The sequence below is a fragment of the Cotesia typhae genome, unplaced genomic scaffold, assembly GCF_013202065.1.
Source record: "Cotesia typhae breed Kobodo isofemale line unplaced genomic scaffold, CoteBio_Ctyphae scaffold_13, whole genome shotgun sequence".
In the NCBI taxonomy this organism is placed as follows: domain Eukaryota; kingdom Metazoa; phylum Arthropoda; class Insecta; order Hymenoptera; family Braconidae; genus Cotesia; species Cotesia typhae.
The window spans coordinates 13,511,891-13,527,761 of record NW_027423774.1 but is presented as its reverse complement, the minus strand read 5'-3'; the positions used below and the strand labels follow the sequence as shown (position 1 = coordinate 13,527,761).

Below are 15,871 nucleotides of genomic sequence, written 5' to 3'. Positions count from 1 at the left end.
GAAAAACTTTTTATATTTTTTGTAATTTAGGAAATTGTGAATTTGGATTTAATACCACAATCCTTAATAATTTAATAAAATAATCGTATTGTTCAATATTATGAATGCAATTATTTTTAACATCAATCTATTGTTATCATTATAATAACTATCAGTATTATCTTCATTTTTATTGTTATTATTAGCATGATTATTTTTATTACATATTATTATTATCATAATTATGTTGTTAGTAAATAATACGATTCATCAAACTCATAATGAATATAAGCATTATGTACAGAATATTGTCGTTTTGAATGTCCGCGCAGTTTGGTCGCAGTATAGCAGTGCCACCTATGTCTGTAGAACACTCGAACAGAATTACTAAGGCAATGATCAGCTGACTATTACATAGAAACCAAATCCAAACAATGTGAGCTCTTGTAGATATTGACTCTAGTTAATAAATAATATTTAATTTAAAAAAATTCATATGTAAAGTTGATAGATAGTAAATTCTAGAGATTTTATTTTTAAAAAAATTTCAACATTTTATGTGATTGAAAAAATTTTCAATTCAAATTATGTACTTTTGCCGCGGAAAATTAGTGCTCATACCATTATAACAATAAAATCACGTTAAACTTTTATTTCTCGTAGAGTAACTAATAAGCATTAATAAAATTCCATCAAGTATATCCTTTGGTTTAGATTGATAGACAAATTATCAATCATAATATTTATATTTTATAAAATCGTAAAATAAATTTTCATGGTTTTTGTAATATTGGTGATGATTGTTACTATTTCTTTTATTTTCGATTTCGAACTTTCTAACTACAGTTTGTGTTAGAGTAACATTGACGAGCCCTAGTGAGCATCGACGCAAGCTCATAACTTTTTTTTTTAACTGTAGTCTCCCATCTAGTGGAGAGTTACCATACATTCTCGAATTATTTAGTCTGTGGCATGTCACTTTCTCCATAAGAAAAAAGTTCAAAATATAAAAATCTGGGTCGCTATAGTTTATGCTAGAGAATTTAATTAATTTTAAATAGAATTTATTATTTTCAATGACCATTATCAATTAATATTGATAATATAACATATAATGTATAATTATAGGGCTCACCAAACTTAGCACCCCAAAAATTTTTTTTTCGAATTTTTTAATTTTCATTCTCACATACCATTAGTTCGTTGTTTGTTCTTTATTGTTCGCCATAAATAATTGTTTGTTCGCTAATTGTTTATTTATAAAAATTAAATAAAAATGCACTTTTAAATTAGCCCCCTTTTGCTAATTACAAGTTTTTTATGTTTTAATGAGCCTTTCATTATTAATTAACGTTTGTTCTTCCATTATTAACGTTTGTTCTATCGTCAAAGTGTCTGTTTTTTCTTTAATTATTAATTTTTACTTAGCTGAATAATTATTCAAAAATACATGTGTTGCGCATGCGTCAATTTTATGTTTAAGCCGGTTTTTTTCAATCACAGTGACAACAAGGAAATTTAAAACAAGTTATTCGACCGGAAGGAAGTTAGCGTAGAATAATTTTTTTTTCAATTAAACCATATGCCAATCAATTGCTCTTTAAATGCTCTATTAGAATCCGTAATTGCCCCACTCTTATTACTATTAGTTAATTTTTTATTAATTTTTCAAAAATTTAATTTTACTATAAAACATAAAATATCCACTTTTTTCAAAATTTTTTTTGTTCAAAGAATTGTTCTCAATTTGCTCTATTGATTAAAAGAAAAAAATTATAATTTTGCAATATTTCTAATAATTAATAAGAAAAAACTATTTGCATTCAAATTGTTGCACTATGACGTCATCGGTGGTCGTTGAATCCACTAAAAGCGGTGTTTACATGAATCCTCATTACGACAATTTCATGTTCGCCCTAATGTTTATAGTTTAATTTTAAGGTTATATATCCATGTTATTATTATTATACTCAAAAATATTTAATACTATTTATTAATTAATCATTAATTATATTATTACTCCTGCTCAAAAATGAAAAATCGTCAGTTTCAGCGATCTATTGTAGGTAGTTTAACGAACAAGTTGGAGCACTTCAGTGGCATCCGAATCAATCTTATATGTTACTCGCTGGATCTGAAGACAAGTAAATATTTAATTTAACAAATATATTTTTTAAAGGTAAATAAATAATGAAAATAATTATTTTTAGAACCGCGAAATTATTTATTGACTGTCGAACGAGCGATACATTCAAAACGTGGGAAACTACAGGAGAAGTTGAACGTGTTTTGTGGAATCATTTTGAACCCAGTTATTTCTTTGTAAGTATTGTAATTCAGTGACATTCGGTAAGGACAGCACTTGAGGGAAATAAAAGGTCACGATAAAGAAATAACTGGTCTATCGCTCAGTTCTTCGTGTGCAGGATTTTTAGTATCCGCATCTGATGATGGAGTAGTTAAAGTATGGGACGCATTGAGTCCACAGTTATTGGAACCCGTGTGGGAAACAGAAACTAATCTGGAGCCATTCAGTGTCTTCATTTATCTCCAAACAGTCCGTTCACTATCGCTGTCGGTGGTGACCACAAATCTCACAATTTTAAAATCTGGGACCTGACGGAAATTTTTAATGGTAAGTATTTTCATTTTAAATTACTTTTGAACAAAATACTAATTCTCACGATTGATTTTTTAGGCAATGAAATATTTAGGTCAAGAAGATTGGTTAAGCCAGTCCCGAGCGAGGAAGCTGACGCGGAAAATCCTGAAGAGACTCAAGAGATGGAAACTGATGAATGAATTAGATATAAAAGGAAAATGTGTAACTAATTTTAATCAAGGTGTATACTCATTTCTTCTTTATGGAAAAAAATTTATCTGTACAAAACAATTAAGTTTAATTGTATTTTCTAAAAATCCTTAGTTCTTTACGAGCGCTAGTGATTTAAGAAAAATTAGTGATGTAATTAACCTGGCACTTCAATTTGACGTAGTAGTTTAAATTTCTAGAAAATCGAACTGAATTTAACAAACTAGCAAGTTGAAAAAATTTTTTGTTCTTTTTTATTCGCTAGTATTCTTACTTTTGCTTACATTAATTATTTTTATTAATTTTATCAGAAAACAAGCACCCGTGTCTATAAGAATTACCCGCTGGTATAAGAAATTTGTGAAGTCACGAAGTTTATTCATTACAATTAGAATAATTGCAGTGTTTTTCATTAAATAACTTTATTTTATAATTTTAATAGTTGTATTATCAAGTATATAATCTCTTCCATGATTATAAATAATGTTTCTGATCTAACAATATTAGCGTGTATAATTCAAGTAGTGCATAAGGTAAAAGACCCAGTTACTGACACTGGCTTAGTTGTTTAACACTTGCAATTTTATTGCAATTAAAAAATAAAATATTCAGAAAGTTAAAAAATCAATATATAAGTAATAATATTCAATATTCAATAATATCAATAATTTATCAAATTGTTAAAGATTACTACGGTTGATTGTATGCGAAATGATAAACAATAAGTATAAAAATAAGAAATTGTCAAAGCATTCATCTGTTGAAAATGCGAAAACTAAATCGCTCCATGCAACTTAATTTGCATAAATAAAGAGTATTATTTATTAATGCATGTGTAGTATCAATACATGTGTATTTTGCCATATTGTTACTCGTAAAAAGAATATTTTTAAACAATATTTTATAATATATATATATATATATATATATATATATATATATATATATATATATATATATATATATATATATATTTTGTTTTTTATTTAGATAAAATTATTTATATAAGCATAACATTCATATAAATTTAATAAGTAACTTCATGTAATATATTATTTCCATTATTCATATATTATTCCAAGATATAAAATGCTCCATGAGGTTGAACATCAACATGAGCAGGCGCTGATTCAGGTTTTGCAGACATATCATTGTAAGTAACCCAATTACCTCCTAATCGTCGGCAGTAAGCAAAGTAGTGACCCGTTACATACGCTGCTACTCCAGATAATCTGAAAATTGATAAATTTGTAATGAATTAGTTATACCAGTGTCCATAAAATACAAATGTTATAAAAAGCAATAAATTTACCGATAGCGTAGATTTATTTCAGATCCATCATCACTGTTAAGTTTCAGGTTCAAATGAATAGGAAGGTCACTCAACCTACACATTTTTACTTTCTTTGTAGTGCTATTGTCACGTATATCTAATTCTATAAATAGATATTCTTTAGGAACAGTAAAACGAGTTGCTATAGCTTTGTTGCAAAATCGGCAACGGACGTTGTAAATTTTATGATAGAACTGCAGAGCCTTTTCAAGAGCAGTAAAGCCTTGTCGAGAAATTATCGAATGATTGGCACTAACAACTGGAAGAGCTCGTGTAAAAATTTGACACAAACTACTTGAACACACTGTTGATTCAATAACGCTGGGTGCATCTTCAAATAATATCTTCCAGAGCTTGAAAATATTGTCCGTACAATTAATCCTTGGAGCAATCATGATTTTCGTAACATCCTCTTTGATTTCATTTTCAGCATAAATAGGATTTAAGATAGACATACGATGTTGATATACTTCTTTCGTTGCTCCGGTTTTTATAAAGTGTTTTAAAAATTTAAATATTGAAAGATTCGAATTAGTTATGAAATTATGATAATGAGTATTATCTATTGCAACGGTAAATATAATTTGAGATATAGTGTCAAAGGGACAAGTATTCAATGCTGTCCACTTCTTTCCTTCAAATTCAACCGGACCGGTTTTATTACCATTACATAATAGAAAGTCCTTGCGTTTCTTGATACATTTAGATTTTTTCTCATCCACTAAATTGTTTAATAATGCAGCTTCTGGACAACTTTTGAAATAATGAACCAACTTTTTTATTTATAGATTTTTGTTTCATCATATTTTCCAAAGCAAGAGATAAAGAATCACTATCTGGTTTCAATGTCAAAAATTCTCGAGTAATTTTATTCTCATTATTTTGTACTTCATGTGAACTATTTAATTTACTAGGATCATTTTCATCGGAAAAGTTCATGGATGATGATAAATTTAAAATATTATCATCTATAGTATCTGAGGATGTAATGCTCATTGTTTTACAGTCAATTGTTGATCGTTCTACATCAAAACTAATATTATCTTCTACGTTAATAGGACTAATATTTATATTAAGATCCTTGTTATCCTCTTTTAAAACTTGCACTATAATTGTGATCATTATGATTCTCAGACGTAGTCACAGAGTTATTTTGGTCATTTTTGTCTTTTGATACATTTATATTATCAGAAAATTCAATATGATTCTCCGGCATGGTGAATAAATCATTTTGATCCTCCTGGTTCGATGCATTTACATAATCCGGTACCCAATCATGATCTCGGTTAGTCTCGCTCTTTCCTAACCCTTTCCAATTTTCATACAAGTTCTCTTCTTTAGGTTTTTTCTGCTCTTCATCGTTATTGACCACAAATTTAGTCAGTTTTGATCGAAATATATTGACACCACCTAGAATATCAGCAATGTGTAATTTTAAGAATTTGTTTACAGTTGTAGGTAGTTTTACTTTTTTTTTTTAAATTCATTTTCAAGTTCTTAAAATCCGCCTCTACATAACCAGATGTTGGTCGTGACATTGTATCAGGTGTACATACATTTGTCCAAAGTGGAAAATCTTTGATTTTGTCAATAAGATTAGAGTACAGGTCTGGGACATAATGAGTGTTTAACTTCTGACCAATAAAGATTACAGTGTTGACCTTTCTGCAAAGACTCTCAATCCATTCTAAAAGGGATACTGACCATCTATTGTTATCAACAGCTTTCGATAATAATTCTTCAAATATAATCGTTTTTTCGGGATCAATTTCAACAGAATCGATAATAGTAAGATCAGGATTCCGCTTTGCAATTACTTCTTCTAAATTTTTTCTAGCTTCTTCTGCAGTAATCATACGGTCACCCATAGCTATAATAGAATCTTCAAATTCTGTACTACATACTATTAATGTCAGTATAAAAATTTCTTCTAATACAGATAGTTGGTTACAATCAATCATCAGAGCTACACAATATAAAAAAAAAGATTTAACGATTTTATGGAGCACAGACTGAAGACATTTCCATCTGCTAACTGCGTGTATAAAGTGTGCTGTGTCTAATCTTATAAAAGTACGTGGTCGTAAATTAGTATTGGTAATTAAATTTTCAAAAACAAAGTTTATGTATTCCTTCAGAGATTTACCATTAAATGCTAATGACATTGCATTTAAAAGAGCTCGAGATCCGTCAGAGACTGCTTGTTGTGGTAATCCAGCTTGTTCGACCCATTCAGACAGCCAAAATGAAATAAATCTTGCACTATGCTTTTCAGATAACATTTGATAAACTGGAATTGAATTACCATCAAAATTGATAACAATTTGGTACAAAAATACGTGGCCGGTTTTCTTATCGCGAGATTCTGTTAATCTTTGAACTACACCACCAGATGCGTCAATACCTATTTCTGAATATAGCTTAGTAATACACAAATATTCTGCATAAGTATGGAATTGTGTAGGAGTTGCATAGAATACAAAGAATGGCGAATCACCGATCCATAAAATAGAATTCATATACAGTGGATCTTGATTCATCTTGCGTATGGCTAATATCATGTCTCTTGAATCGTCAGGATGAATTCCAAGCTCTTTATCAGCAGCTTCTTTTTAGCTTGGTGAAGTGTACCCGAGTTATATAAAAAAGGTGATCCAGTATCTCCAGGTTTTAAAATATTTCTAGCTTCTTCTTTTTCCAACCCAAAACGCCAAATTGCAATAGTTTTTGTTGAACTTCCTTCCGTTTTTACCATTAAGAGGACGTGCCACATCAGCATGCTTAGAAAAACGTGTATCTCGACATTTCATGGTAATAACAACTGGCCCTTCTTCGGAAGGAGGATCTTTAATTATCCCACGAACAGAATTACGACAAGATTTATCATTGCATCGTCCATTCATGACTGCATAATTAACACCAGTCTTATTGATTTTGCCATTTTTAAATACAAAAGCACACTTAATACGGTATTGTTCCCAAAAGCAAGTGAAACAATATTTGTCCATACGCCAGGTTCAAAACCATAGTACTTGCGTCCTTTATAAACTAATGGTTTTTGACATTTCATGTCGTTCCATAGCTCTCTGGTAATTGTTACATGGAAATCTTCACGCTTATCATCGTCGTCACTTTCACTAGGTTCAAGATTATCTTTCTTTTCATCATCATCATCATTACTAATATTATCATCATTTAAATCATATTTAGTAGAGTTATCCTGACTAGAAGTTGAATCATTCACAGTAGGGGAAATATTTTCTTCACCACCAATAAAAATTCCGCATTCTTCTCGAGCAAGTGTTAAGATTTTTCTTCTATCCTGTCGTACATTAACCCTTACAGCCGGGACCTTCCATAATCCTTTTAGTTCATCCGAAATATCTTGCCATACTCTCGAGCTGTGTTCTGGTAATTTCTCTGTTTGAAAATACTTTATGTATTTTTTTAATGCATTAACTGCTAAATGAACAGACACTGCTGATACCGCTGGCATTATGCAAATATACTTGACAGGATATCCTAAAGAAAAAAAAAATAATTAGTAATTAAATGACTGATATCCAAGAGGTTAATATCACTTACTTAATAAGACGTATACATTAATTCATAATAATTATTGTTTCAACTAAAATTTAAAAATGGAATATTGAAAATAAAAATAATTCATTTAATTAAAAAAAAAAATTCAACTTTGTGGATTAAAACAATGAAATTATTTTTTTTATACTTGAAACCAAATCACAGAGAACTTATTGCAATAAGTATTAAAGAGACAATCGTTGTTTGTCATTTGTCCATAAGCATATACTAGGACATAGCGCAAAGTTATGTATATATGATACGCATATATGTTGTAAAATTATTTTAATCAGTATATTAATTGAATTGAATATGTTCGCAAAATTAGAAATAAATTATTAATAAACTAAAATAATTTTTATTTACTGATCTATACGTTTGATGTCATTGATAACAAATTGATATTGAACATCTAAGCAGTGCGGTCAGATCGTGGGTAAAGTGATCCCCCACTATGCCATTTTCAATATGCTCAGATGAAAGTGTCCCCAAAGTCGGGCTCTTTTTACCCACGATCGGCTGCACTGCATCTATAAGTTGACATCGTTAACTACCCTGATAGCCACCTTACCTATAACTTACTGTCAATCTACGTCCGCAATTTGAAGCAAACTTGACGGAAAGAGTTGGCAAAGCGAGCGATTACCTATTAGTTACCTATAACTTACTCTGCAAATAGACGTCAAAACTTGCTGTACAAGTATTTCCTTCAAATTGTAGTAAAGTTGAAAGGAAATTTAACTACAAGTTTGATTGTTAACTTGTATTCAAGTTGCGGCCGTAGATTTCTGTCAATTTGCTTACAACTGTTGTTGAGTGAAGAATTACCGCCAACTTGATGTATAACTTAACCGTAACTGCTGGGAGTCAACACTTACTGAGAAAGCGCTGGCTATCAGGGTATACTTTATATTTAACATGGGTTATTCTCATGGCAATTTTCATTATCGTTCTTATGAACGCGATGTCAAATGGCGGCTGCACATGCGCCCCATGACTTAGCGGGAAGAAGACCGGCAAGCCCGGGGCACGAGGCCGGTGGGGACGCGATGAGCGGCAGTTGTACTGGGACTAGTGACTATTGCAATATACCTGCGTTCTCTCTGACAAAGAAACTATTCCATTGTGTTTTATTATTTGCTAACGTAATTAATTATCAGTTCTCATACTTAATTAAATTCATTGATTCGACATTTGTGCATCAATTTTAAACTTAACATAAATTCGTGGTCAAATATTTAAGACGCTACTAAAAAGTACGTCGTACTTAGCGTTTAGCATCGCGGCCATTGTCTTCAATCGCGTGATAAATTAGACGCAATAAATTATCATTGTTAAAGGTTTGTCAAGAATCTTCAATTCAGTTTCATAATATTCAATTATAATTAAAATCATTGTTAATTAGTTATATTTTGCAAATGTTAATTGAATTTAGTCAATCGTAATTATTAACTTAACTTCATTGATGTGCTTTATTTAATTAAATTTAATCGTGTTAATTGTTAAATTCAAATCAAATTTACAAGAAAACAAGTACATTAATAAATTCATATATTTAATAATTTGTTGAGTTATTCAGAAAGTAATTTAAATTAAATAGTAAATTCTCGCGTAATTTAGAAAACTATATTCAACTACTAATTTAAACAAAATATTCAAATCATTTAAATCAAAATTAATTCGATCCTCTCGGATCATAACACAACTTGATCTCACTGATCAAGGAATTGATCCCAGCGATCAATTCATAACACAACTTGATCCCAGCGATCAAGGATTCGATCCCAGCGATCAATTCATAACACAACTTGATCCCAGCGATCAAGGAATTGATCCCAGCGATCAATTCATAACACAACTTGATCCCAGCGATCAAGGAATTGATCCCAGCGATCAATTCATAACACAACTTGATCCCAGCGATCAAGGATTCGATCCCAGCGATCAATTCATAACACAACTTGATCCCAGCGATCAAGGATTCGATCCCAGCGATCAATTTATAACACACTTGATCCCAGCGATCAAGGATTCGATCCCAGCGATCAAATTTATAACACAACTCGATCCCAGCGATCAAATTCAATACTTGAACCTACTGGTTCTTTCAAACCATTCTAAACACACAGTCAATTCTCTTCCGATTACAAACACACGATCCTTTCTGATCATAATTATATTTTATATCTCTACTGAGATATTAACGGTTGACGGTTAACCACAATAACCTAACGGTGGCTGAGATCTATTCTCACCCCTCATTGCACAGCAGTGCAAACATATGTACATTCATATCAACACACATATTCATTCACATATTTCTCAACTGTAACATCTTCGAGGAGTTTTTCTCTAGCAATTGCTAGAGTTTTCTCCTCTTGGGGAATAAATTAATCACAATTATTCACCCCAACACCGAGTCTTTTATTTTAAACAGATAGATCCTGAACCAATTCCTAACTAATCAACTACATATAGAAGAATTACGGAAATTCTCCTTAGTGGAGAGTTTGCGACAATACAACAATAGTTTAAAATTTAGGGCCAGTTTTTCAAACGATGTTTTTTGTTAAAACACAGTTTTTTCCTATGTTAACCAAATAAAAACAAAAGAAAAAAATTGATTTGAATAAAACACATCATTTGAAAAACTGGCCCATAATCTCTAAGTGAGAATTAAAGTTGAATTTCAACATGTGTAATCCAAAATTTGATATACTCGGATTTATATGGATTAATATTAAAATGCAAGACTTACCATGCAAATCAGTATCGATATTATAAACTATGAATCGTAAAATTAGATTCTTAAGTTGAAATTGGTGCCACAATACACTTGTACTCTTCATGATTGATATAAATGAGCTACGGTCAACAATAAATAACCTGTAATATAAAAAAAAATAATTAACATAAATAATTAATTAATATTATCATGAATATATCAAACACATGTAAACATGTAAAATAAAAACAAAAAATGATAATTTTTTTAATCACTTTACTATCGTAGAGATATAGTGTACTTACAAATAATTAAAATTCAATGATGGCACATTTGCTTGACAAATTATTAGATTAATATATCCAGAGTTCGGTAGGTAACATATTTCCTTGGTGAGTGTACAGCATACTAGTTTTTGAACACCAGATTTCAACAGCAATATTTCTCTCTGAAAAGAAAGAACATCAATAAATATCTATTAAATTTTTTTATTCATAATTTTTGAATGAATTATTTCAAATTAAGTTAAACTATCTTGTCGTGGAAGTAGTGTTGCTGCTCAGATCGCTTGTACTCTCAGCGTAACCTAAGATAGTTCTAACTTTAATTCATAACTATTCCCCTCTAAAAGTACTACGAATCGAAGGTATATCAGACACTGAGCTTAATCTATTCACAAGTATAATTGTTTGATATTTTAAAAATTCACAGTATAATATATAACAGTATTATTCGTGGTCCAACTATGTCTGTATATTCATTAACAGTCAACTCATTACTTAACAAAATCAATCGTAGCTTTGTAAATTAGGATATTAAAAATTTTGGAAATATATTTTCTTTTTATTTTGTATAATTCAACGTAAATAGGTGTATAAATTGATATGATACTGAAGTCAGCAGACACCTGTCAAATTTAAGGTTTTATTTCAGAAATAAATTAGTGGAAACAAAAATATTTAAAAAAATTGTACTTACAGTTTTTCAAATTATCTAGACGCGCAATTTTTTTTTAATTTTTTTAAAATAATTTTTCAATTATAAAAATCATAAGAATTATTACATGTCTGCTAATTTCAGTATCATAAATTGGCATATGAACAAATTTAAATATTTCGACGTGTTTTATTACTTAAGTACCACTAATAATATGCGATGGAAATACAATAGTGGTTAGGATTGATGTATTTGAAAACAAATTTAAAAAATATTTTTACTTACAGTAAATTGAAAATGACCAAGGAATTTTGATTAAAAAATTTCGGAAACAAGTGATTTCAAAGTAACAAAAAAATATACTCCATTGATACTCCAGATGATCTAAATTGGATCGAATCACAGATGAGTCTCACCACAAAGATTGATAACATGTACTCCGGTGGCTAGAAAAATTATATATTTCATATAATAATAATCTATACATATATAAGAGATTTTCTATGTATATAGTGACTCATCACGATATCTCTGGAACTATAAGGCCTAAAGACTTAAAATTTGGCAGGAATATTTCTTTCGTTAAGTAGAGATCAGCTAAGGTTTCACGAAATTCCGGCTCTAAAGAGAATTGTGGGGGCGTAAACAATGAAAAATTGATATTTCCAAACTACAGCTCCTACATTCTCGAAACTCGATAGAAATATTTCTTTTGTCATGTAGAAGTCAACTAAGAACAAATTTTACGAAATTCCAATCCTAAAGGGGATTGCGGGGGCGTAAATAATGGAAAATTAATATTTTCAAACTGTAATTCCTATAAGCTTGAAATTCGGAAGGAATGTTTCTTTTGCTGTGGAAAGAACAGCTAAACATGAACTATGCGAAATTGAACGCTAAAAAAAGATTGCGGGGTGCTAACAATGAAAAATTAGAATTTTTGACAATAATTTTCGACAGGATATTTGTAGAGAATCAAGAGTTAGCGTTTGAAATGAAGTAAAAAGTAGGAGAACTTTGTTAATTAAAGTGGATCATAAATCCTCTTAGTAAAGTAAGAGACCCAGTACCTGTTCATGTACCAGTACATGTATATTTGCGAATATAGATATACAAATACATGGAGTGAGCGGGTACTGGGGCTCTTACCTTAGGTGATTTTCGAAATTAATTCATTTACAATTGATAGTGTCTATAAATTTTGTAGCTGATATCTACGTTGTAAAAGAAATAATCTTACCAAATTTCAAATCTAGATTTAAGAATACGACCGTATCATACGCCCAGCAAAGCGGGCGGGTAACGGCTAGTAATAACTATAATTATTAATAAGTATATATTACCTGGTTCAACGGTGACAATCATTCCAGGCTGCGTTCTAATACTCCGTGGAATTTTCCTAGTATCATGAACGTCCATTCCCAAATAATGACTTACATGATGCGGACAATAAGTAAAAGCAGTGGATACTAATTTATCATGTGAGAAATTCTTAGGTATCAAATCAATCTCTTGCAATCTTTTACCCAATAAATCGCACATGTCATAAAATAATTTATCCAAGGTTGGAAGGTTTTTCAATTTATTGATAAGTGATTTTTGTACTTCGAGAACTATTTCATATAAAATTTTCTGTTGAGGATTAAAGGTACCGCTGACAGGCCAAGTTCTTGTTATGTCTGATGAATATCCATGATACTCACATCCTAAAATATATAACATAACAATTAGTGAACAAGGAAAATTATGTTGAAATGAAATAAAAAAATACAAACCAGCATCCATTAAAACCATATCGCCATTATTTAAAATTTGATTATTAGTAATATAATGAATAACATTAGCATTTCTATCGCCAGCAATAACTGGAGGATATGCCAAAAATTCGGCTCCATTCATCCGACATTCGTAATCCACCGTAGCAAACAATTGATGCTTTGTCATACCAGCTTTGGAGACTTTTATTGTCTTTGTAATAGCTTCCGACGCGATATCACAACTCTTCTGCATCAACTCAATCTCAGCCGGTGACTTGATCAAGCGAATTTGATGAAAAATATTCTTGATCGACGTCGAGGGCAGCCGACATCGACCCGTACTTGCTAGTATTCCTAACGTAGATATTTTTTTATGAAATTCATTGTGAATAATGTCATGGTTATCATACCAGATTGATGCATTAGACTTGTACTTATTAACCATTGAACTCAAGTAAGAATCAAAGTCTGAAGCCGGCCACGACTGATCAACTCCGAACATTTCAGCAGCAGCCTCACTTCCAGTTCGCGATCCATCCCACAGCTCAGACTTGGGATCTTTCTTTTGCACAAACAGGGTACATAACACCTTATCACTGTCAATTGTCATCAACAAGACGCTGTCGGGTTCCTGACAGCCCGTGAAATACAAGAAATCTGAGTTCTGGCGAAAGACGTAGGGAATCTTGTCGGATATGTAAACTTTGCTCGCGGATGGTATTATTACAATATGAGAGTCTACATCTTTTGGAGAGAAATTTTTTATAATATAATCCGCTAATTTTGTTCTACGAATTTTGAGCTCATCTAACTTTATTCCAGGTACCAATTCACCGGGTTTTACAAGGTGAGGATGTGTTTGTGAGGTTGGTTGGCCGTACAACTGTGTGTGATGATAATCGCATGATGGGTTTCGGGTGATTGAGTTTTATGATATTATTGTTGAATAATTATCAACTAGCTGCTGTATTCCTGTTGAAAAAAAAAATTTATCAGTATTTTACTTCTTTTTTATTAATATAAAAATTTATGTTACTAAAATTAGCAGACTTTACCAATTTTTTAGATTTTTATAACAATTAGATTATTATAAAAAAAAATTTAGTAACAAAATTCCACATATAGAAATTAAGAAAAATTATCAGTGAGAATTTTTAAGAATATTTTTTTTCTATCATCATTGATTTGTTATAATAATCTCAAAAATTATCAGATGTCTGCTGATTTTAGTATCATAAAAATTTCATAATTTATAAATGACGTTAATTGAAATAATATGTAATTATTGTTTAATAAAAATAAAAGTATGAACTATTTCCAACATCACCAATAATCACAATAATAAAAAATATATAAATGTATAACCTAGTTCCAGTCGTTAGAAAAATATAAAAATGTAAAATGAAAAAATTAACAATATCTTACTTAAACTCTTTAACCGAAACTTTCGACACTGCTTAATAAATTTGAACATTTTTTTAAGTAAAATCTTCGAGCACTATCATTAAACTAATTATTTAAATAAAAATATGGAGCGTAAATCAAAATACAGAGAATTGTTGTGGGGAACAGCTGACGGTGGTACTGAGCGGGAGTTTCGAATCTGACTATTGAAAACTTAAGAAAGAATAGTCTTGATAATTGTTGAAAATAAAATTTATAATAATTTCGTGGTAAAAGTCAATTGTTTAACATTATAAGTATAATTCGTATAAGTATAATCTATCTATATATAAGAGATTTTCTATGTATATAGTGACTCATTACGATATCTTTGGAACTATATATAGCTTAAAGACTTAAAATTTGGCAGGAATATTTGTTTCGTTAAGTAGAGATCAGCTAAGAACAAATTTTATGAAATTATACTCCTAAAGGGGATTGCGGTGGCATAAACAATGAAAAATTGATATTTCTAAACTACAGCTCCTACATACTTGAAACTCGATAGAAATATTTCTTTTGTCATGTAGAGGTCAACTAAGAACAAATTTTACGAAATTCCACTCCCAAGGGGAATTGCGGGGGCGTAAACAATGGAAAATTAATATTTTCCAACTGTAGTTCCTATAAGCTTGAAATTCGGAATGAAATGTTTCTTTTGCTGTGTAAAGAACAGTTAAACATGAAATATGCAAAATTGAACCCTATAAAGAGATTGCGAGGGTGCTAACAATGAAAAATTAGAATTTTTGACAATAATTTTCGACAGGATATTCGTAGAGAATCAAGAGTTAGCGTTTAAAATGAAGTAAAAAAGTAGGAGAACTTTGTTAATTAAAAAGTGGATCGTAAATTTCGTTAGTATGTGATTTTCGAAATTAATTCTTTTACAATTAATAGTGTCTATAAATTTTGTAGCTGATATCTACGTGGTGAAAGAAATATTCCTACCAAATTTCAAATCTAGATTTAAGAATACAACCTTATCATACGCCCAGCAATGCGGGCGGATAACGGCTAGTAATATATAAAATGAATAATATATTTTTCATTCAAATTTCCGGAGTAAATAAATAGGAGGATTATGTCATAATAATATAGTATTCATAATAATCGTTTTATACTCACTTTTAAAGAAATAACTATGGATGTTTTTTCACTATTTATCATAAATAACTATTACTGAAATATTACAGAAAATGTTTAAATAATGAGTATTTTGTTATTATTTCCACTCCACACGTTGCACGTCATTGAAAAACAATTAGTAATTATAAGTTTCTATGAGAGCGATCGATGTTCGC

The 15,871-nt window shown here is 30.3% G+C and overlaps 2 protein-coding genes and 1 long non-coding RNA gene across 3 annotated transcripts; 1 reads left to right on the top strand and 2 right to left on the bottom strand.

The window, feature by feature from the left end:
* The first annotated feature begins 1,946 nt into the window (after positions 1-1,946).
* LOC141534789 (uncharacterized) lies at positions 1,947-3,022 on the top strand. Its single transcript, XR_012480488.1, has 3 exons — positions 1,947-2,123; positions 2,190-2,614; positions 2,678-3,022. It is a non-coding gene; the product is annotated as an uncharacterized LOC141534789 (long non-coding RNA).
* A 725-nt stretch (positions 3,023-3,747) lies between these two features.
* On the bottom strand, positions 3,748-10,873 carry LOC141534604 (uncharacterized). The gene is made up of 4 exons (XM_074254041.1): positions 10,737-10,873; positions 10,465-10,592; positions 4,104-7,646; positions 3,748-4,023 (listed from the first exon to the last, which is right to left on the bottom strand). Exons 2-3 carry the CDS (start codon positions 10,553-10,555, stop codon positions 7,024-7,026), a joined length of 714 nt encoding a protein of 237 aa, XP_074110142.1. The 5' UTR covers positions 10,556-10,592; positions 10,737-10,873; the 3' UTR covers positions 3,748-4,023; positions 4,104-7,023.
* Positions 10,739-14,052, bottom strand: LOC141534067 (xaa-Pro aminopeptidase 3-like; the record flags this gene model as incomplete). Its single annotated transcript, XM_074253208.1, has 4 exons — positions 10,739-10,879; positions 11,653-11,813; positions 12,711-13,073; positions 13,143-14,052. Coding segments are annotated over 3 exons (1,320 nt in total), but the record flags the coding sequence as incomplete, so codon positions are not given.
* Between the last annotated feature and the right edge of the window lie 1,819 nt (positions 14,053-15,871).

What these genes read in the sequence shown, in the direction of transcription:
- LOC141534604 (XM_074254041.1), bottom strand. Translation starts at nt 10,555, where the DNA reads ATGAAGAGTACAAGTGTATTGTGGCACCAATTTCAACTTAAGAATCTA. An exon ending in TATCGATACTGATTTGCATG is followed by an intron (nt 7,647 to 10,464) that starts GTAAGTCTTGCA and finishes TTTTTTCTTTAG; the next exon opens with GATATCCTGTCAAGTATATT.